At 34.3% G+C, this 21,844-nt stretch overlaps 3 protein-coding genes and 1 long non-coding RNA gene across 6 annotated transcripts; 3 read left to right on the top strand and 1 right to left on the bottom strand.

The window, feature by feature from the left end:
• The first annotated feature begins 11 nt into the window (after positions 1 to 11).
• LOC130466321 (uncharacterized) lies at positions 12 to 7,006 on the top strand. The gene is made up of 2 exons (XM_056835199.1): positions 12 to 130; positions 5,856 to 7,006. Exon 2 carries the CDS (start codon positions 6,311 to 6,313, stop codon positions 6,707 to 6,709), a length of 399 nt encoding a protein of 132 aa, XP_056691177.1. The 5' UTR covers positions 12 to 130; positions 5,856 to 6,310; the 3' UTR covers positions 6,710 to 7,006.
• On the top strand, positions 5,930 to 6,238 carry LOC130463444 (uncharacterized). The gene has a single exon (XM_056832578.1). The coding sequence runs from the start codon at positions 5,930 to 5,932 to the stop codon at positions 6,236 to 6,238; it is 309 nt and encodes a 102-aa protein (XP_056688556.1).
• An 83-nt stretch (positions 7,007 to 7,089) lies between the features above and the next one.
• On the top strand, positions 7,090 to 16,508 carry LOC130466320 (uncharacterized). 3 transcript variants are annotated; one of them, XR_008926428.1, is made up of 8 exons: positions 7,090 to 7,250; positions 8,294 to 9,177; positions 9,574 to 9,692; positions 10,230 to 10,578; positions 14,631 to 14,973; positions 15,967 to 16,029; positions 16,122 to 16,217; positions 16,328 to 16,508. It is a non-coding gene; the product is annotated as an uncharacterized lncRNA (long non-coding RNA). The 3 variants fall into 3 exon arrangements; XR_008926426.1 differs by having other exon boundaries at positions 8,294 to 9,692; XR_008926429.1 differs by lacking the exon at positions 10,230 to 10,578 and having other exon boundaries at positions 8,294 to 9,692.
• Positions 16,509 to 20,807: 4,299 nt separating this feature from the next.
• On the bottom strand, positions 20,808 to 21,398 carry LOC110775892 (uncharacterized). The gene has a single exon (XM_021980485.2). It carries the CDS (start codon positions 21,396 to 21,398, stop codon positions 20,808 to 20,810), a length of 591 nt encoding a protein of 196 aa, XP_021836177.2.
• Between the last annotated feature and the right edge of the window lie 446 nt (positions 21,399 to 21,844).

Below are 21,844 nucleotides of genomic sequence, written 5' to 3'. Positions count from 1 at the left end.
GGAGGAGGAGACGCCGTCTCCTTCCTCACCTCAAGATGAATGCATGCAGGATTTGAATTCCAATCATATGGACAATATGAATAAACAGCAGGAGATCCACATGCTTCCTATGCAATCGTTATCAACCAAGGTAAGTCGTATTTCCTTTCGTGATGCAGTATCAAAATCATCTCAATGGTTTGATCAGGCTAAAAATATCATTCAATCTTCTAAGGATTGGAACGATGAGGAGGAAAACATACCACCAGATAGTAATCTTGTGGTGAGTTTTGATAGAAATACTTTAGACAAATTGAGATCACCATGGAAATTAACCTTGATGGGCAAATGTTTAGGAATTAATGTTAAATTGGCCTACATGGATTCTAGGGTCAGATCCATGTGGAGAATCAAAGGATCTATGGAAACCATTGATGTAGGAAAGGGAGTTTTCTTTTTCAGATTCACCTTGGAAGAAGACTATGAAAGAGCATTATTTGGAGGACCATGGTTTATTTTGGACCATTACTTAATGTTAACTAAGTGGAAACCTAATTTTCGTTCATCTGTTAACAATTTTGATAAAATTATGATCTGGGCTAGATTTCCAGAACTACCCATAGAATATTATGATAAGGATGCTTTATTTAGTATTGCTAAATTAGTGGGTAATCCTATAAGGGTCGACTATGCTACGGATAAATTAACTAGGGCCAAATATGCTAGGGTGTGCGTTGAAATACACTTGGAAAAACCATTAATTACAAAAGTTTGGGTGGGAGGAGATTGGCAAAAAATTTCTTACGAGAATATTGATACGCTGTGTTTTTTATGCGGGAAAATAGGTCACGTTAAGCAATTTTGTAATCTCGGAAGTACTTGCTTTCCAGATAAGAATAATGAGACCGACAATAATAGTCATATTAAGGAAAAGACGGTTCGGCCTAATTCTAATGCTAATCCAAATATAGAAACCATAAATAATAAGGGGGAGGATTTTGGGGATAATCAAGATTATGACCCATGGACAATAGTTACGAATAAACGGAGTAATTATCATAGTAAGCATAAACTGGATAATTCCAGAGGAAGAAACCCAGGAGCAGCCTTTAATAACACTAGAATAAATGACTATGGAAAAAATAAATCTGTGACTTTTAATGGCTCGAAAAACTTTTCGGGTAATGTTCACCAACATGGGAAAGATAATCTCTTGGTTCCTTCTGCTCAATCAAAAAAATCCACTCAATATTCAGAAGAACAACAGCATCTTAATAATAATGAACAAAATATTTTACCCATCTCCCCAAGGAAAGTAGCTGAACAGAGTAAAGATATTAATCAACACGTGGATCAATTCTCAAAGCAAATGGAAGCATCTCCATTGGAGGACGACATTTTAAACCCTTCAACTCCCTCAGCTGCTGCTCTATTAAATACAGTTCTAAGTGGGCAAGGAAATTCCAATCTCTCTCCTCCTTTTCCATCTTTTAATTCGTCTTCTTCTTCCATTCCTCCCTTCCCTTCTGCTTCTTCACCTTCACCTTCTAGTTACTGTTCTCCCAATGGATCCAAACCAAACCCCCAAATCGACATGCATGGAATTAAACCAACTACCAATAACCACCTATCAGAGACGGCCGACCGATCAACGGAAGAGGAAAGATTATGGTCAAACACCGGTCACTACCCCACCGAAATTGCCGGACGATCCGTGGGAAATGAATCCACCACGAACTCTCAATCTTTTTCCAGCTTATCCAGACACTGCATGCAAGATAACCAAGGGTCAGAAATCAACCTGGGAGGAGCTGAGGAACAGCATCACAACTCTCAATTCGCTGAAGTATCAGGGAGAATCATCAACGACCCTCAACCTCAGCATCTCAGTGGACCCTCACTCTCCAATTTCGGTGGGACCAAGACTCCATGCAAATCGAAAGAGTTGGGAATTCAACCCTCCAAATCGAACTCAGATTACTCGCAGACAAACACTACAGCAGCTACCAAGAGGGGTTCTCATCACACCCTTGCATTCAGAAACACGAGGTCAAGACATGGGGCATCAAGATCGCCTTATAGCCATATACGAGACGACGGAGGAGGTGGTGGGGCTGCAAGTGAAAGCAAAATATTGGAATCCACCGCTAGAACAAAGACAGATATTCACTTATATGACTCCGGTGAGATTGGAGGAAATTCATCGGACGGGAGTCCAGCAGTTTTGGAAGGATTGGGAGATTTACTTGATTCGCCAGTCTTGGAATCCTAATCATCCGATTCTGATCAATACAGCTCTTCCCAAACCCAATCCCCAAATGAAATTGTGTATTTGGAATGTTCGTGGAGCAAATAAGAATGTGTTTATGGATAATGCAAAGGATATTATTGCAAATCAACATCCGCAGATTTTTATCTTTCTGGAAACTAAAGCAGATGGGAGTAGGGCTAGAGAGGTGATGATGGAGTTAAATTTTCATGACTACAGGGTTGTGCGTCCAGTGAATACAAGGGGGGGTATTTGGGTTTTCTGGAGAAATACAGTTGATTTGGTTCTCTTTGACGCGGAATACCATCATTTTCATGCATTATTCCATTTCAAGAATTTGGGTAAGGAGGGCCTAGTCACTGCAATGCATGCACCTAGTAATCCAGCTAAAAGGGGCCAATTTTGGGATCAATTACGCTCTGATTTTCCCCCCCCTAATTCCCCATGGTTGGTTGTAGGGGATATGAATGAAGTTATTTCTCAATCTGAAAAGATGGGAGGGAGACCAGTTCGAGGAACGCAAGGCCGTAATCTGATCAACTTTATGGATGATGCGGGGCTGGTGGATATTGGCTATAATGGTTGCAAGTACACTTGGACTAATGCTAGAGATGGAATGGAGCTAATTCAGGAGCGACTGGACCGAGCTTTAGCCAATTCTCCATGGCTGGACAGTTTTCCTCATACTAAGGTTCATCATCTCCCTCGAATTCATTCTGATCATTCTCCAATTTTAGTTTCTTTGGATAATTGTGCTGTGAATGGCCCGTTCCCTTTTAGATGCAAAGAGGTGTGGTTATCTCATCCAAATTTTTCTGATTATTTTGTTCAAAATTGGAAACCTCCTAACAATGACTTTTTAAATGGTAGGAATAGCTTTTTAAATACTATTCGTAACTGGAATCATAATATCTTTGGGAACCTTAATAAACAAAAAAGATCCATTATGGCTAGAATTGAAGGAATACAAATTGCTCTTAGTAAAAAGTACTCTCGGTTTCTTGTTAATTTAGAAGCTGATCTTTTGACTAATCTTAATGATATCTATAAAAAGGAGAGAATTATTTGGGCACAAAAGGCGGGTATTAATTGGCGTAAATATGCTGACTATAATACGAAATATTTTCATACTATAGCAAAAATTAAAAAATCAAAAGGAAAGATTTTAACCCTAAAAAATGATCAAAATGAATGGGTCTCTGATCAATTACTTTTAAAAAATATGGCTTCTTCTTATTTTCAGTGTCTTTTTACTTCTCAGCATATTCAGGGCAATTTTATTTTCAATAACAAAAGCAATCTAAAACTTACTGAGGAGGAAATCAGAGATCTATCCATCATGATTTCAATAGAGGAAGTTAGACATAATCTCTTTTCTATGGACCCTATTAAAACCCCTGGCCCGGATGGTATCCAACCAATTTTCTTCCAAAAACACTGGAACAATCTGGGAACAACCATTTATGATTTTTGTGTTTCCTGTTTTAGGAGTGGTTCAGTTCCTAAGGAGATCAATAAGTCCTATATAGCCCTAATTCCGAAAATTGCTAATCCATCCCTTATTACGGAATTTAGGCCCATAGGGCTTTGTAACACTATTTATAAATTAATCACAAAAATAATTTCTTCTAGAATCAAGTCTATTTTAAATCGGATTATTAGTCCGTTGCAATCTAGTTTTATCAAGGGACGAGGAATAGAGGATAATGTTATTTTGGTCAAAGAAATGGCTCATCATTTTCATAAAGCAAAAAAGAGGAATAAAATTATGGCGTTAAAATTGGATATTACGAAAGCTGATGATAGCTTAGAATGGGATTTCATAAGAGAAACTTTATTGTTTTTTGACTTCCCAAACCTTCTCATTAATCTGATCATGTCTTGTATTACCTCGTCTTCTATTTCTGTTCTTTGGAATGGAGAAATTTGTGATCCTTTCACTCCTTCCAGGGGAATTAGGCAAGGGGATCCTCTTTCTTCTTATATTTTTGTCCTTTGTTTGGATAGACTTTCTACTATGATTGAGGATTTGGTTAATCAGGGTCATTGGAAACCTATAGCTTTGACCAAAAATATTAAAATTTCTCATGTTTTTTATGCGGATGACGTTTTTCTTTTTAGTAATGCTTCGGTGGATAATATGAATGTAGTAATGTCTTTATTGGAACAATTTGGGAATATGTCAGGGTTAAAATTAAGTCTCACCAAATCAACTCTTATTTTTCCTAAATCCCTTAATCATAATATAAGAAGAGACATAGCTGGTAATTATGGCATTAAGATTTCTTCCTCTTTTGGTAAATATTTGGGGGTGGATATTAGACCTCATAAGCTAAGAATTAATAATTACAAAGGTCTGTTGGATAAAACGATGGATAGAATAAGAGGTTGGCAAGCTAAGCTTTTGAATATGGCTGGACGTTGTACTTTAATTAGATCAGTTCTTAGCTCTTTTCCTCTTTATGCCATGCAAACTTCTCTAATTCCTTCCAACATTACCTATGCTATTGAAAAATGTTGTAGAAAATTTCTTTGGAACAAGGTGGATAGAAGTAATTATATGGCAAGATTAGCTTGGGATAAAGTTACTCTTCCTACTAATGTTGGAGGGTTGGGAATTAGAAGATTGAAGGATTGGAATCTGGCGTTTATGGCAAAACTAGGATGGACTATTCTTGATAAACCAGATAAATTATGGGTAAGAATTTTAAAGGAGAAGTATCTAAAGAATTCAAACCTTTTAAACTCTATGCCTAACTACAATCAATCTCCCTTATGGAGAGATATCCTTAGGGGCAATCATATTCTTCAAAAGGGTTTAATCATAGGAATTGGTAATGGTAGGAACACTTCTATTTGGTATCATCATTGGGTAGGGGAAGCACCTCTTTATACCCTTGAGGATATTAAAATTCCAGAGTTGAAAGCCCATTGGTTTGTCAATAGAATCATTAGAAATGGAAAGTGGTATCTTGATGAGATTCAACATCTTCTTCCTACTCATATTAAGGATCTTATTCTAGCTTACCCCCTTTCAAATAATATGGATGAAGAGGATTTTATAAGATGGAAATACTCAAAAAATGGTGATTTTGATATTAAATCTGCTTATCATATTCAATTGCATGATCCTTCTCCTACTTCTTTTTCTAGCTTTCCTTGGAAAACTATCTGGAAAATAAAATGTCCTTACAAATACAAAATGCTTCTTTGGAATTGCTGTCATGAAATATTACCAGTAGCTGCTATTTTAAATCAAAGAATTCCAAATATTAGCCCTATCTGCTCTAGGTGCCAACAGCAAAAAGAGGATCACTTACATCTTTTTAGGGATTGCCCCCAATCTAGTGTTCTGTGGTCCTTCATTTTTCAGAGGGTTTGGAACACTGAACATTTCCAGTTCTGTGCTTTTTATAATTCGAGTTGGAGGGATTGGATTCATTTCAATCTCCATAATTCTGCTTCTTGGAAAGTTATTTTTATTGTTGCTATTTGGCATATTTGGATCTCTAGAAACAAAGCTGTTTTTGATCTCAAAATGAAAAGTGCTTTCTCTCTTTATAACTCTTTCTTTATAGACTGGAACTCTACTAACTTGGCTTTGCAGGGTAAAAGTACAGATGTCAAAACGAATCTTCCCCCTATTAGGAAGCAGTGGATGCCACCTTTGGAAGGATATATATGAAACTAAATATTGATGGTGCTTGGAAATCAGGAAATGTGGCAGGAGGAGGAGGTGTATTCAGAAGGCACACTGGCTCCTGGTTTGTTGGGTTCTCTACTAAATTTAGGGTTCATTCTCCTTTGGCTTCTGAACTCTATGCTTTGAGAGAGGGCCTAAAAATTGCAAAGAACTTCTTAATTGATAAGTTAGAAGTTGAAACAGATGCTTTGAATCTTAAGCTCCTTCTTGATAAAGTGAAAGATCATACTCATCATGAATTGGGTCCGGTTCTTCGAGAGGTTACTCAGCTTTTGGGAGAAAACTAGATCATTAGTTTCTCTCACATTCCAAAGACCTATAATAGAGTTGCTCATGCTTTGGCAGCTCACTCTTTGATTATGGTGGTGCAACATAAGCTTCACTACATCATTCCATCTTGTGCAAAAGAGGAATATGAAGGGGATTTTGAAAAAGCAAATCCAGCATATGCAGAGGAGATGAGAAGAAATGCCCGGGATCAAGTTCGGGCAATGTGCAATGCAAGAAAAGAAAATGCAGCAAAAAACAACAATATAGCTCAGACTTCTTCAGCTACAGAAATTGTCTTCGGTTCCATAGTCTCTACTATCAAACAGGTGATGCAGGATAAAGATTCAGGAAAGGTTGGAAGCAATACTGATAAGGGTAAAGGAAAGGCTTTTGTTCCATTTGTTGTTGGTAGTTCAACAATTCCAAAGGATATAGAAATTGTTGAAGTTGAAGACGATGAGGAGATCAATTCTGTCACCAACAACTAATTTGGACCTTTCTTTTGGTGCGACGCAGGCTTCACAAGGTTATATATGGCGTCTTTTTGGATGTATATAATCCTAGTTTTAAAGCATAAGTATTTTCGTAATATCGATTATGGTATTAGGATAGATAACGATTTTCATCCTCATTTTAATAGTCCTATCTTTTGCGGGCTTAAGGAAGATAGTTAGGAGGACAAGGATGATTTGCTCAGCTGATCTGATTTTTTTCTGGATCATGCTTGCTTTTGTTAGTATTAGGGTTTTTATCCCTAATTAATTAATATATATATATTTCGTCGGTTTGCGTTAAAAAAAAAAATCGTAAATATATATTGCAAAAAATAAAAAGAAAATATTTTCATTCTACTGCTCCATTTTCTCTCTCCTCGTGCTTCCCTGTCAGCGGCAAGAGCTCCGTGTTCTCTCTCCTCCATTGTCGCTCTCCTTCGCGATTCTCTCTCCTCACCTCCATCATCTGCAACCACCTCGCTGTCATCATCTCTACGATACCATCATCTATGAGTTGTCTCCTCTGTTGCAAGTGGTGAGTGATTCTTTGCTGATTTATGTAAATTATAGGGTTATATTTTCAGTTTTATTGCAAATTTGTTGAGATTTAATGTTCATTTCATGATTTATTGTTGTTCGTTTAGTTTTTCTTTCTCTCTCTAATTGTTTCTTCAAATTGTAGATAATAAGTTAACTTAGGTCGAATTGTATTGAATTTTCTGTCAAATTTTGGTGCAATTAAATAGGTTTTGTGATTGAGTGAACTTAGGTCAAATTGTAATGAATTTCCCGTCAAATTTTGGTGCAATTAAGTAGGTTTTGTGATTGATTTTGGTCGAACTGATTTTTGTTTTGTGCAAATGAGCAAATTTAAGTGTTTATTATTTCGATTCAATTTTGCTCATTTCTCAATCAACTACTATGATTGGCTGATTATCTTAAAAGTATTTTGTGCTTCAATATGTGTAGTTCCTGTCAAAATTTGCTGCAATTGAGTAGGTTGGTTATAGTTCTTTCCTTTGACTTGTGTTGATAATTACAGTGTTGTTTAGCCATTAATGTCAACAGGTGTAGAAAGAATAGCAGGACTTAGTTTGGGGCGTGTAGTCAGTCAAGATATCCAACTCTATGTGTAGGAGAGAGTCTTAGGATTGCTAGAGCTGCTAGATGTGATGTCTGTTGATGTGGATGGTTCTGGCCTTGCAAACATCCACATGTAAGAGTATTCATATGAATTCAGCTGCCTTGATGACCGGTTTAGCCAGTTAGTTTAGGTAGTGCATATTGAGATCATAAGTCCCTGACTGACAGCCACTTAATTAAGCTAGCCTTAGTTTACTATCTTGGATCTAGTGCGAATTGCCATATGGCGGTATTAATCGCAGGAACATACTTCCTCTCTCTCACAGCACCACCTCCGCTTCCCTTTTCAATCTTAACCCATTTTTGAGATTGGTTAAGATTGGTTAACCCATTTTTTGGATGGTTTTTTAAACTGTTAATTTGTTGGGTAATGTTGTTGTTTCTGTTGTTTTCTGCTGACTGTTCTCCTAACTCTTGTTGTATTTTATCTCGCAGGAAAATCCACCCTGACTGATTCTTTGGTGGCTGTTGCCTGGATCATAGCCCAGGAAACTGCCGGTGATGTTCGGATGACTGATATCCGTGCAGATGAAGCTTAACGTGGTATCACTATCAAGTCCACTGGAATTTCTCTGTACTATGAGATGACAGATGAAGCTTTGGCTGCATTCAAGGGAGAGCGTGCCGGCAATGACTATCTTATCAACCTCATCGATTCTCCTGGACACGTGGACTTCTCATCAGAAGTTACTGCTGCCCTCCGTATCACTGACGGGGCTGACTTTGTTTCGGTTTGGTATGTGATTAGGTGACCTACTCTTTTAAATTATAAGGACTAATGTGAAAAGTTATGTACACTGCATGACAAATTGACAATATAATGGCATGGTGTTTGAGGCAATGCAGATCCAGGTAAGTTTTTATCCAGAAATGTGACCCTATGTCTATGCTCCATTCTAGGTGTGATGTCTTCTAAGTTGATGTGAACCTAATGGAATGTAATTTTGCTCATTTGACAAATGAGTAAATTCAGTTTGCTCATTTGCATAAATGAGTAAATCCAGTTTGCTCATTTGCATAAATGAGTAAATTCAGTTTGCTCATTTGTATAAATGAGTAAATTCAGTTTGCTCATTTGTATAAATTCAGTTTATATGAAAAGTTCTGATATGAATGTGTTCTCTTTTGGGAAATAGGAAATTAGCTGTAATTAAATTCCCTAGGTAGCCAAAAACCAAAGCTACATACCTTCTGAAACATTCTGGAACATGCTGGAACAGGTTATATTTGATGTTCTCCATTCAAGCTTACATCAGTCTGCTATTCAAGCTCAACATGCTGGAACAGGTTATGTTTGATGTTCTCCATTCAAGCTTACGGTGAATATTATGAATCTAATACATTATCATATGTTTCATGCCTATGACTCCCTAAAAACCTAATGTTTCTGCAATCTGCATTCCTAAAACAACTTTCATCCTATGAATCCTGGCTTTTCTACATTCTCAAGCTGTTGTTATAACTTATAAGTGTCACCACCTATAGTTTACCTTCTGCCTTGTTGCCTACACTGTCGGTTTAGGACTAAATAATATGTTTATCCAGATACTCCTTGGTGTACGAAGGTAACCCCTTATTGGAAGGTGCAGTTGTTGTGACGGATTACTAAACTTGTGCATACTGATACAAAATACGGAGTAAATTATTTTGCATGCATGGCCTGTAAGTTAACCGGCTATAAGAACTCTTTTAAACGTGTTTTCTTCTTGTTAAAGCTGGAGTGCCCCATCTGAAATGGTTTGGAGTTGAAGGTGAACCAAGTCTGGAAGACCTATTTAACTACTGCAGTAGGGAGTTGTCGCTGAAAACAGTACTAATGCTTGCCGACCAGATAGTAAGTACTAAGTACCATCAATATCTTGTTGCTAAGTCTTATCTTTATTTTGCTCATTTGATTCTATTTAAAAGCAATAGCCTACTAGCTCAATAGGTAGAGCATTGTGCAAATGCACAAAAGATGTGGGTTCGAATCCCACGTAGGTCAATCTTTACTTTTTGTTCTCATCATTTTGAGCTGGGTCTTTAGTCTTACTTTTAATAGTTTTCTTTTACTCTTTCTTTAGTTGCAAAGTATAATTTCCTAGGTTAATATTATCATTTACTAAATTGAAACAAGCTCTAAATTAACATGATGAAAGAGAACAAAATTAGAAGGTGATGAAATTGGAAACAAAAAACAGATTCTCACCAAATTCTTCATTTGTTGCTCAACATATATCTGTAGAGAATAGTTTGAAAGTTTAAACTCAAACCTAGTGCTCAATTGAGAAGGCAAGATATATAAATCACAATTATTCCTCATCAAAGGATAAATAACCTAACGTAAACAGACCTGATTTGGACAATGAAATAATGAAGATTTGCCTTTTAGGCTTCAAAAATAGAGGATCTGAAGCAAGAGAATGTGATATTAGCTGAAGAAAAGGTTGGACTTGAAATTTACAGCCAAAATCTGGCAGAAGAGGCTGTAAAAGATGAATTTTCCGAATTTGTTGAACCACTCAAAGCAACGAAAAGGGAATTCAGATAGAGAATGAGTATGCAAAAGATTACATGAACGAGACCTTGTATGGGGAAAGCTTAAGGCTTCAGCAAGTGCTGGCTGATTTCCTGTTAATTTCAGTGAATTTTAGACCTGGTGGAGGTCATATTGGAATTATAGTTCACTGAAACAAGGATAAGATAGGAGAATCCGTTCAACTTGCAAATTTGGAATTCAGGTAACGCATCACCCTCCCTTTTATTTAGGTTGAACACGAGTACTAATTAAAGGTTCAAGGAACTGTTGTAGTTCTGTTTTTGGAAAATTAATTGATAGATGAAACCTTTCCTAAAATACTTTTGCTCATTTTTAAAAATTTAAAGTTCGGATTTGTTAATATTGAAAACTTTTGCTCATCGTTTCTAAATGAGCAAATAAATTTGCTCATTTTTTATAGTTTACACAAATGAGCAATTACTTTTGCTCATTTTTTATTAAAGTTCGGATTTGTTAATATTCAAAACTTTTGCTCATCGTTTCTAAATGAGCAAATAAATTTGCTCATTTTTTATAGTTTACACAAATGAGCAAATAATTTTGCTCATTTTTAAAATTTTAAAGTTCGGATTTGGTAATATTGAAAACTTTTGCTCATCGTTTCTAAATGAGCAAATAAATTTGCTCATTTTTTATAGTTTACACAAATGAGCAAATAATTTTGCTCATTTTTAAAAATTTAAAGTTCGGATTTGTTAATTTTGAAAACTTTTGCTCATCGTGTCTAAATGAGCAAATAAATTTGTTCATTTTTTATAGTTTACACAAATGAGAAAATACTTTTGCTCATTTTTAAAAATTTAAAGTTCGAATTTGTTAGTTTTGAAAACTTTTGCTTATCGTGACTAAATAAGCAAATAAATTTGTTCATTTTTTATAGTTTACACAAATGAGCAAATAATTTTGCTCATTTTAAAAAATTTAAAGTTCGAATTTGTTAATTTTGAAAACTTTTGCTCATCGTGTCTAAATGAGCAAATAAATTTGCTCATTTTTTATAGTTTACACAAATGAGAAAATACTTTTGCTCATTTTTGAAAATTTAAAGTTCGGATTTGTTAATATTGAAAACTTTTGCTCATCGTGTGTAAATGAGAAAATAAATTTGCTCATTTTTTATAGTTTACACAAATGAGGAAATACTTTTGCTCATTTTTTAAATTTTAAAGTTCGGATTTGTTAATATTCAAAACTTTTGCTCATCGTTTCTAAATGAGCAAATAAATTTGCTCATTTTTTATAGTTCACACAAATGAGCAAATACTTTTGCTCATTTTTTAAATTTTAAAGTTCGGATTTGTTAATATTCAAAACTTTTGCTCATCGTGTCTAAATGAGCAAATAAAATTTTTCATTTTTTATAGTTTACACAAATGAGCATATACTTTTTCTCATTTTTAAAAATTTAAAGTTCGGATTTGTTAATTTTGAAAACTTTTGCTCATCGTGTCTAAATGAGCAAATAAATTTGCTCATTTTTATAGTTTAAACAAATGAGCATTTACTTTTTCTCATTTTTTAAAATTTAAAGTTCGGATTTGTTAATATTGAAAACTTTTGCTCATCGTGTCTAAATGAGCAAATAAATTTGCTCATTTTTTATAGTTTACACAAATGAGGAAATACCTTTGCTCATTTTTAAAATTTTAAAGTTCGGATTTGTTAATATTCAAAACTTTTGCTCATCGTTTCTAAATGAGCAAATAAATTTGCTCATTTTTTATAGTTCACACAAATGACCAAATACTTTTGCTCATTTTTTAAATTTTAAAGTTCGGATTTGTTAATATTCAAAATTTTTGCTCATCGTGTCTAAATGAGCAAATAAATTTGCTCATTTTTTATAGTTTACACAAATGAGCAAATACTTTTGCTTATTTAAAATATTAAAGTTCGGATTTGTTAATATTCAAAACTTTTGCTTATCGTTTCTAAATGAGCAAATACTTTTGCTCATTTTTAATAGTTTACACAAATGAGAAAATACTTTTGCTCATTTTTAAAAATTTAAAGTTCGGATTTGTTAATATTGAAAACTTTTGCTCATCGTTTCTAAATGAGCAAATAAATTTGCTCATTTTTTATAGTTTACACAAATGAGCAAATAATTTTGCTCATTTTTAAAATTTTAAAGTTCGGATTTGGTAATATTGAAAACTTTTGCTCATCGTGTCTAAATGAGCAAATATATTTGTTCATTTTTTATAGTTTACACAAATGAGCAAATACGTTTGCTCATTTTTAAAAATTTAAAGTTCGGATTTGTTAATTTTGAAAAAAATTTCTCATCGTGTCTAAATGAGCCAATAAATTTGTTCATTTTTTATAGTTTACAAATATGAGCAAATACTTTTGCTCATTTTTAAAAATTTAAAGTTCGGATTTGTTAATTTTGAAAACTTTTGCACATCGTGTCTAAATGAGCAAATAAATTTGCCCATTTTTTATAGTTTACACAAATGAGCAAATACTTTTGCTCATTTTTAAAAATTTAAAGTTCGGATTTGTTAATATTGAAAACTTTTGCTCATCGTGTCTAAATGAGCAAATAAATTTGCTCATTTTTTATAGTTTACACAAATGAGGAAATACTTTTGGTCATTTTTAAAATTTTAAAGTTCGGATTTGTTAATATTCAAAACTTTTGCTCATCGTTTCTAAATGAGCAAATAAATTTGCTCATTTTTTATAGTTCACACAAATGAGCAAATACTTTTGCTCATTTTTTAAATTTTAAAGTTCGGATTTATTAATATTCAAAACTTTTGCTCATCGTGTCTAAATGAGCAAATAAATTTGCCCATTTTTTATAGTTTACACAAATGAGCAAATACTTTTGATCATTTAAAATATTAAAGTTCGGATTTGTTAATAATCAAAACTTTTGCTCATCGTTTCTAAATGAGCAAATACTTTTGCTCATTTTTTATAGTTTACACAAATGAGAAAATACTTTTGCTCATTTTTAAAGTTTTAAAGTTCGGATTTGTTAATATTAAAAACTTTCGCTCATCGTGTCTAAATGAGTAAATAAATTTGCTTATTTTTTATAGTTTCCACAAATGAGCAATTATTTTTGCTCATGTTTTATAGTTTACCCAAATGAGGAAATATTTTTGCTCATTTTAAAAACTTTAAAGTTCGGGTTTGTTATATTAAAAACTTTTGCTCATTGTGTCTAAATGAGCAAATATTTTAGAAATTCTAATTGCTTAACTTACAAATTTTTTGCTCATTTTGATATTTTACACAAATGAGCAAATATTTTTGAAATTTTGATTGCTTAACTTTAAAAAAATTGCTAATAGTTTTCCTTTTGTTCAATTCAAAAGTAAATAAAGAACTTGTAAAGTAAATAGAATTGATTCAAAAGTAAAGAATAATCAAGTAGGAGAACTAATATCATGAACAAAAATACAAAGAGTTGCCTATGTAGGATTCGAACCTACATCATTGTGCAAACGCACAAAGCTCTACCAATTGAGCTAATAGGCATAACTTACATGTTGGTACCAACACAATTACAGCAAGAATATAGGTAACCAAGATTTCACCTTCACTTGTAGCCAAGTTCTATGCCAATTCTTCTGTCGACATGCCCTTTTCAGATCCCTAATACCCATAATCCAAAACAAAAAAAAATGCTGTTGTGTTTGCTAAACTCAGAATGCAGCAACTTTCAACCAATTCCAAAATTTCAGAACTTCAGGTCCTCATCCCTGGCGGCAATCTTGAACTTCTCTGTTTGTTTTTGCTGTAAGAATGAAAATCAACCGAAGCTAAAGAACATCAGTATCAACCATTTTCACATCTTATTAGGACATCATAAGATTAAAAGTGTTAAAATTTAACCTTTTTCCAGAGTTCAATGTGTTTTTTGCAGAACCCAGTAACAATCAATTTCCCTTCTTTAAACCACAACTGTCTCATGAAATGCCAAAGGACACTTAAACTCAGAACACTGAACAGCACACCCATTGATTCCTTTACACAACTAACACCTATCCCTCCACTTCCTCTTAGGGATCTTCGAGCAATCGATCTCATCCCGGCCTTCCGGATCCTCAAATAAAACCTCTGGGACTAAAACATCACACACAATGTGAGCCCACCTGCCGTCACTTGTAGGCTTCATAGCACCACCAGTGGCAGGACAAAGTAACCAACTGCATCTACTGCTAGAATTTACCTATTTGTCAACTGCAGCATCATTTCACTAACTGGCACAACCAGGTACAAAAACAAGATATCCAACAAAAAGAGGTTAATGGAGCAAGAGAATCTTCTAGAAGAATCAAAGGTTAAGACAGAAGACCTTGTTGAGGTTTCAACACTGAAACAGGAGCTGGAAATGGCAAAAAAGACGAATGAACTACATAGTTTGCAGCTGGAAAGTGAGGCCAAATCGGTAAAATCTGACTTGGAGAAAAGGTTAAGGAAACAAGAGCAGCTTTTGGAAGATTCAAAGGTTAAGATTAAAGAATTGGAGATGAATTGTCAGACAAAAGATCAGAGATGGACCAAGAAAGAGCATATCTATGAAGCCTTTGTGAAGATTCAGTGGTCTTGTTTGGAGGTATGTATTTAACTGTTTAGAATTTAGAGTTATCCTTTCGGCAAGAAATATCAAATTTCGACCGTTCTACAAACTGATATACTGCAACACTCAAGAGCTTAAACCTATGTTACTCCGACACTCCATTTGACGGTGGGTGTCGGTGTCGACACGACCCGATCCGCGACACGACACTCGACACGTGCCTGGGGAGGTGTCGACACCAGTGTCGGAAAAGAGTCCAATTTGAAGTGTCGAAATCGGGAGTAGAAAGAAAAATTCGAAACCCTAGATCTAGAAATTGAAGGTGGGGAGAAGCGAGAGAAGAACAATTATGTTGGGGCTTTTGTTGTTGAAGAAAAAACGCCTAGATTGCACTCTTTGATTCTGATTTTCACCGATAATTGACTGTTTGAGAGTCTTCCATGGTTGTCTTCGTTTCCTTCCGGTCATTTTTCTGCCTTATGCTGAGTTATGCGTTGTTGGTGATGGTGAGTGACTGAGTGGTGGACTGGACTTTCCAAACTTATTCTTTTTTTTTACCCTTTTTCAAAATACCCTAGGCCTACCCGTATACTTCGTAATAAATAAAAGAAAGGAAAAGATGGGAAGTGGGGAACAAACCCACGTGCTCACTGATAACTTTACAAAAAGTTAGCATTTTCTTTTTTTTTCATTTGTTTCTTACTTTTTCAATTCTTTGTACTTTTAAACTCTTTAGGATAGATTTTATCCTGCTTTAGAATTTTAACTTAAACTTAATTAATATTTTTATTTTCATTTTTTTTTATATAATTATATTATTTAACACTATTTTTGTAGTTTTTATTAAAAGTGTCGATTTTTTTTCCGACACTTGCAAGCGAACCGTGTCTAAAAAAAAGGTCAAGACACTCCTTTGACCGTGTCGGAGTGTCTGCAAATATTTGGATCGGAGTGTCAGATACTCCGACACCTTGTCGGACACGACACCGACACCCGTGTCTGAGTAACATAGGCTTAAACACTCTTCAGATACCATCAAGCAAGAAATCTCGTTAACACAGAGGACCTACCTGGAGGAATTGAACCATGTAGGTAAGAAGTGCCATATGCCCATATTGTTCTGTACTTTATGGACAGTATTGGTTTATTCCATCATCAAACTCAATAGTTTTAAACTATCACAGGTACAAAGCTCAAAAAGTTAGCGAAAGCAGCTCAGAGCTATCATGAAGTTCTATATGAAAATCGCAAATTATTTAACGAGCTTCAGGATTTAAAAGGTTTGTTTTCTTGCTGTTGTTTTAGCCTCGTGAAAGTTAGTGATGTTGGAGCTAATCATGTTGTTTTATCCTACATTTTTTAACTCGTTGTTTTTTCCTCATTTTCACAGGTAATAATAGAGTATATTGTCGAGTAAGGCCATTCCATTCGTGGGAGAATCAAAAGCAAACATTTCTAGAGAAATGACTGTTACAAATCCTATACTTAACCAAACGATTCTCAAAAGTCATTCATATTCAACAAAGTTTACGGTCCTAGAGTCTAACGAGCTTGACCTAGAATCTAGAGAACCCACCAGCAAACTCGTGGTCATCCCTTTAAGAGAAACAACAGACACTAATATACTTTGCTCATTTCATACCAATCATGTCAAAAACAACAGTGTATTCACATCAATCTCAGTGTACTTCTGCATCATAGTCAATGTCAATGACATCAAACAATAAATCACGGTTATAACCGAGAAAAATAATTCCCCCAAATCAACTCAATTCGAGCAAAACACCTAGTTGATTCGAGAACATCAAAAGAAAACCCCTAATTCAAAAGATTGAATAACATGAACTCAATTCACATAACTACTCAATCAGAAATCACCTGAATTCCAACAAAGAACCTAATCCCACAAAATCAAAAGAAACCCCAAATTTGAGCAAAATCAGTCGAAAACATCAACAGAGTAAGATAAGAAACACGAGTAAGAGAAATAAAACATTAATCGAGAACCTAATTGATCACAAATCAAATTCCACGAACAGAAAAATTGAAGAACAACAACAAAATAATCAGAAAAATCGAAGAACAACTACGGGCTCATTGAATGAAGAGAGAAAAATTAGAAGAAGAAAAAATCAAAAACGTACCTGGAGAATTGGAAGATCCACAAAGAAGCTCAAGGGATATGGAAGGAGAATCAAAGAAGTTGAAGAAGATGAATACCCATAGCAGAGGATGTACGAGAGGAGAGAGAAAATTGGAGGATGAGAGAGAAAGAATTCTGAAAATTCGATGATGTGAGGGGAGGTCATTTAACACGTCCAGAATTACTAATTTACCCTTAATTGTTTCATTTGGTCAGTAAATCGCGGGCCATTGGATTTAGTTACTTTGGACGGTTAAGATCGTTTCTCATTCTTCTCATTTTCATAGCAGAGGATGTACGAGAGGAGAGAGAAAATTGGAGGATGAGAGAGAAAGAATTTTGAAAATTCGATGATGTGAGGGGAGGTCATTCAACACGTCCAGAATTACTAATTTACCCTTAATTATTTCATTTGGTCAGTAAATCGCGGGTCATTGGATTTAGTTACTTTGGACGGTTAAGATCGTTTCTCACTCTTCTCATTTTAATGATTTTCTCATTGGAGGAGGACCATATATATATATATATATATATATATATGTATATATATAAATATATGTATATATATATATGATGAAAATAAAAGTATTTTACTAACAAAAATTACAATCAGATATACAACCACGTAAATCAATTAATATTTACTTACATCGATAGTGGCGATTGTCTTTGTTATTTTCTCGTTTGTTTAATCGCGGTTTCCTTAGATTTCCCTCAACGATTAGCAATGGTGTTGATAACGTGTTATGAAAATAGAGAGGAACTAAAAGAGAAACTGGCGGTTATGATCTTATTTCAATCGATAAAAGGTACATATGCATATCTCTATTACATAAGGGAAGAGGGGAGGGTTATTTGCGTAATCACGCTTTTGGTGTCCCCAATAAAAAATACTAATATACCCTCTACACTTGCACAACTAAATTCAATTCAAAATCTGATTATATACTGATTTAAAAAATGCTGGATATTAATTCATTTTAAAAACTTAATTCAACAAATCAGGAAAATCATTTAAAAAAAACGATTAACCCAAAACCTTCAGCAAACCCAATCAATAACAAATTTTTGTGTTATTTGTTAATATTGATGATTTGATCTTGATCTTACACTATGCTTGCTTAAGGAGATCAAATTTACTTTTTTATATTCGCACGCATCGCGTGCATATAAGACTAGTATTATATAGGATAAGGATGTCAGGGGTATAATGGGCATCTACAATACAATGTATTTATAACAAAACAGTTAATTAAAATTTTAAAATCAATATTACCTAATCCATAAACCATAATCTTCTCTGCTTTAATTTGTGCAGCAGTTTAAAACAAAACGCATGTATACATATATATAGTTTGTAATCAAACACAACTACACAATTTAAATTTTCTCAATCATTCAATCAATATTTTGTAATCAAACGCAATTACACAATATGACAATACACAAGTATACAATACTCAACTACTCAAGGAAAAATCAAATCGGCTAATCGCATAATCTAATTAAATTATTGGAAAAATTAAATTGAAAATACAAAGAGACTATCAAAACATACAGAAAATTAAAAGATGTTGATTCCGTACTCTGTAGCACTGTGAATTTTGTGAGATTTTCCCAATTATTGCATGTACCCATAAAATATATTGATTTTTTAGCAATTAAGCTAGCTTGTATTTTTATTTGTGAAAATGGAGGAACTTGTTTGCATATATAGGAAAATTAGGGTGTGAAATAACGGTTTAATTATCAATTTCATTGTAACATTGAAAATTTATTTGTTGAAAACGAGATTTGATAGGGATTTGAAGGAATAAATTAAATTGGAGATGAAAGGTTTGTTTTTCTTAAAGTTGGATGAGTATGAGGAAGAAAGGATGAATTTGTGTTTCCAGTGATTTATTCTGCAAGCATTGTAATAGGAAAAGACAAGACGAGAAGACGTGCTTCCAATTACTAGACTTTCCTGAATGGTGGGAAGAGAGGAGAAACTGAGAAAGGGGGGACATGGTCTAGGTAGAGGTAGCTCCTGTCGGGTTAAGAACAATCTACTCGTCCCACGGAATAGACCCTAATAACAAGATCGCATCTAATAATTTAATCCACCAATTAGTAAGTTAAATATACATATATGCAATTTGTAATGCGTCTCTTTCCCTAGCTAGCTGCTCTTCAATCGAACAAGAACCGAGTTAAGTACCCCAAGTATTATCCCTCTGTAGTACTACGTAGTCCACAATATGCTTAGATACGCCTTTAGTAGGCAATATGAATAATATTGGGTGTGAATAATTATGATACCCAAGGGATCTCACAATCTGAGTAGGCCTATTTTACTTGTCTGACTTTACTAAAAATTATTCAAGTTCTTCACTAAAAACTTTATGATCTAACATGATCTTACATTAAGATCTGACCCATGAATCATCACGTGTGAGAGTCTCACATGGACAAAAGAGAAGAAAGTTAATCACTTAATAAGGCCAAGGGGTTACTTCCCTTATTGCCATATTGTTTTAAGGTGGAACCTCATTTGGAGTTGTTAAGTGGACTCTCTCTCTAGATGACGGGTGCGGCCTAGACCCGTATTTAACATGGTATTAGAACCAGGCCCACATCCGGGACCTTACTGTATTGTATTTTGGGCCAACTAAACGGGATCCATGTGAGGGAGAGTGATAAAGACACTCTGGCCCATGAAACATCACATGTGAACCATATTGAAAAGGGACCTCACACATGAGAGGAAGTGTTAAGATCTGACCCATGAAGCTGTTAGAAAGTTGGGTGCGGAAGACTTGGTGAGTATTTGTTGTTTATGGTTTGATATGGAGAGCAAGAGTCAGCATAAGAGAAAATGTTATATTTTTTCATTCCACATCATCACCATACAACAAAGCTCTATTTATAGTTGTACAATATAGGTATTCATTCTCTAGAATTTTCTACCTCCTTCACTAACTAGATTTTTCTTGACACTTAACTAGATATTTTTCAAGTAAATTCTAGACATTGTTTTGGCTAGATTTTTCTACACACTTTACTACTAGATTTTTATACAGTACATTCTAGATTTAGATTTTTCTAGATTAACATTTTAACACTCCCCCTTAATCTTGAAAAATCTTCTACTCCAAAATGTTTCATCTTTCGAAAATCTCGTTGATGCACTTGTCACCAACCACCAATCGACATAAACGCTTAAATTCCATTAGTGTTGGCACCCGTGTTACCAACCTCCATTTTCTCTGTACCTTTTATTAATCTTGATGATCTTCTCGTTGGTATTCATGTTACCAACTATCCCACTGATGCACATGTCACCAGTCATCTCCTGAAATATTTTTCCAAATTTTGTTTTGTTATTGGTGCTCATGTCACCAATCATCCCGCTAATGCTCTTGTCATTAGCAAACTTCAAAATCTTCTTCAAAACAGATTTTCTTCACCAAAATCAGGTAACATTTTTTTTCTTTAACCTGCAATTCTTTCCTACATGACCAAACCTTTTGCATTCCCAACATTGTGGTTTTCCTTTAAACCAACAATTTTCACTATCATGGTTAGTCTTCTTACAAATATTGCAGGAAAGTTTAGCATTCGTACCTTTGAATTTTGGTGAATTCTCTTCTCCATGATCCTCAATCTTTTCCTTGGGCATATTCTTGAACTTTGCTATAAGAGCAGTCTCAACCGCTTCTTCATTAATATAACGGTTTTTCCTTTGTTAATGAGACTCCAAAGATCCCATAAGTTGTTCAACCGTAATTTTGGATAAATCTTTTGTTTCTTCAATTATAGTGACAATATTATCAAATTTATCCGTTAAAGATACCAAATTTTTCTTCACAATTTTTTCATCCGAAATTTTTTCCCCATATGATTGCATTTGATTCACAATTTCAATAACTTTTGAAAAATAATCTTCAATAAATTCACCTTCTTTCATTTTTAAAATTTCAAAATCTCTTCTTAAAGAATGAAGTTTAATACTTCTCACCTTGCTATCTCCTTGAAATTCTTGTTCTAGGATCTCCCACGCCTCCTTTGCCGTATTAGCCCTCAAAATTCTGGGAAATATCGTATCCTTGACCGCATTTTGTATGAGGTACAATGCCTTAGCATCCTTCATCCTTTCACCATCGAGCTGCTTCTTTTGTGCTTCGGTTAGGATACTTTCATCTTCATATTCCATATATCCTTTATCGGCATAACTCCACAACCCTTGAGACCTTAGTAATGTCTTCATTTCAATTTTCCAAAAATTATAGTTTTCTCCCCCGAAAACTGGAATCGGAAATGTTGGGTTGTTAGCCATTGTAATTTGTTTTGTATTTGGGGTGAATGTGTTTTGGCTAAAATAGTGAAGGCTTTGGGAATTTTGGCTCGGATACCGAATGTTAGAAAGTTGGGTGCGGAAGACTTGGTGGGTATTTGTTGTTTATGGTTTGATATGGAGAGCAAGAGTGAGCATAAGAGAAAATGTTATATTTTTTCATTCCACATTATCACCATACAACAAAGCTCTATTTATAGTTGTACAATATAGGTATTCATTCTCTAGAATTTTCTACCTCCTTCACTAACTAGATTTTTCTAGACACTTAACTAGATATTTTTCAAGTAAATTATAGACACTTAACTAGATATTTTTCAAGTAAATTCTAGACATTGTTTTGGCTAGATTTTTCTACACACTTTACTCCTAGATTTTTATATATACATTAATTCTAGATTTAGAGTTTTCTAGATTAACATTTTAAC

This window comes from Spinacia oleracea, chromosome 1, assembly GCF_020520425.1.
Source record: "Spinacia oleracea cultivar Varoflay chromosome 1, BTI_SOV_V1, whole genome shotgun sequence".
In the NCBI taxonomy this organism is placed as follows: domain Eukaryota; kingdom Viridiplantae; phylum Streptophyta; class Magnoliopsida; order Caryophyllales; family Amaranthaceae; genus Spinacia; species Spinacia oleracea.
Note: the sequence above shows the minus strand (reverse complement) of the source record. Positions and strands in the feature narration are given on the sequence as shown.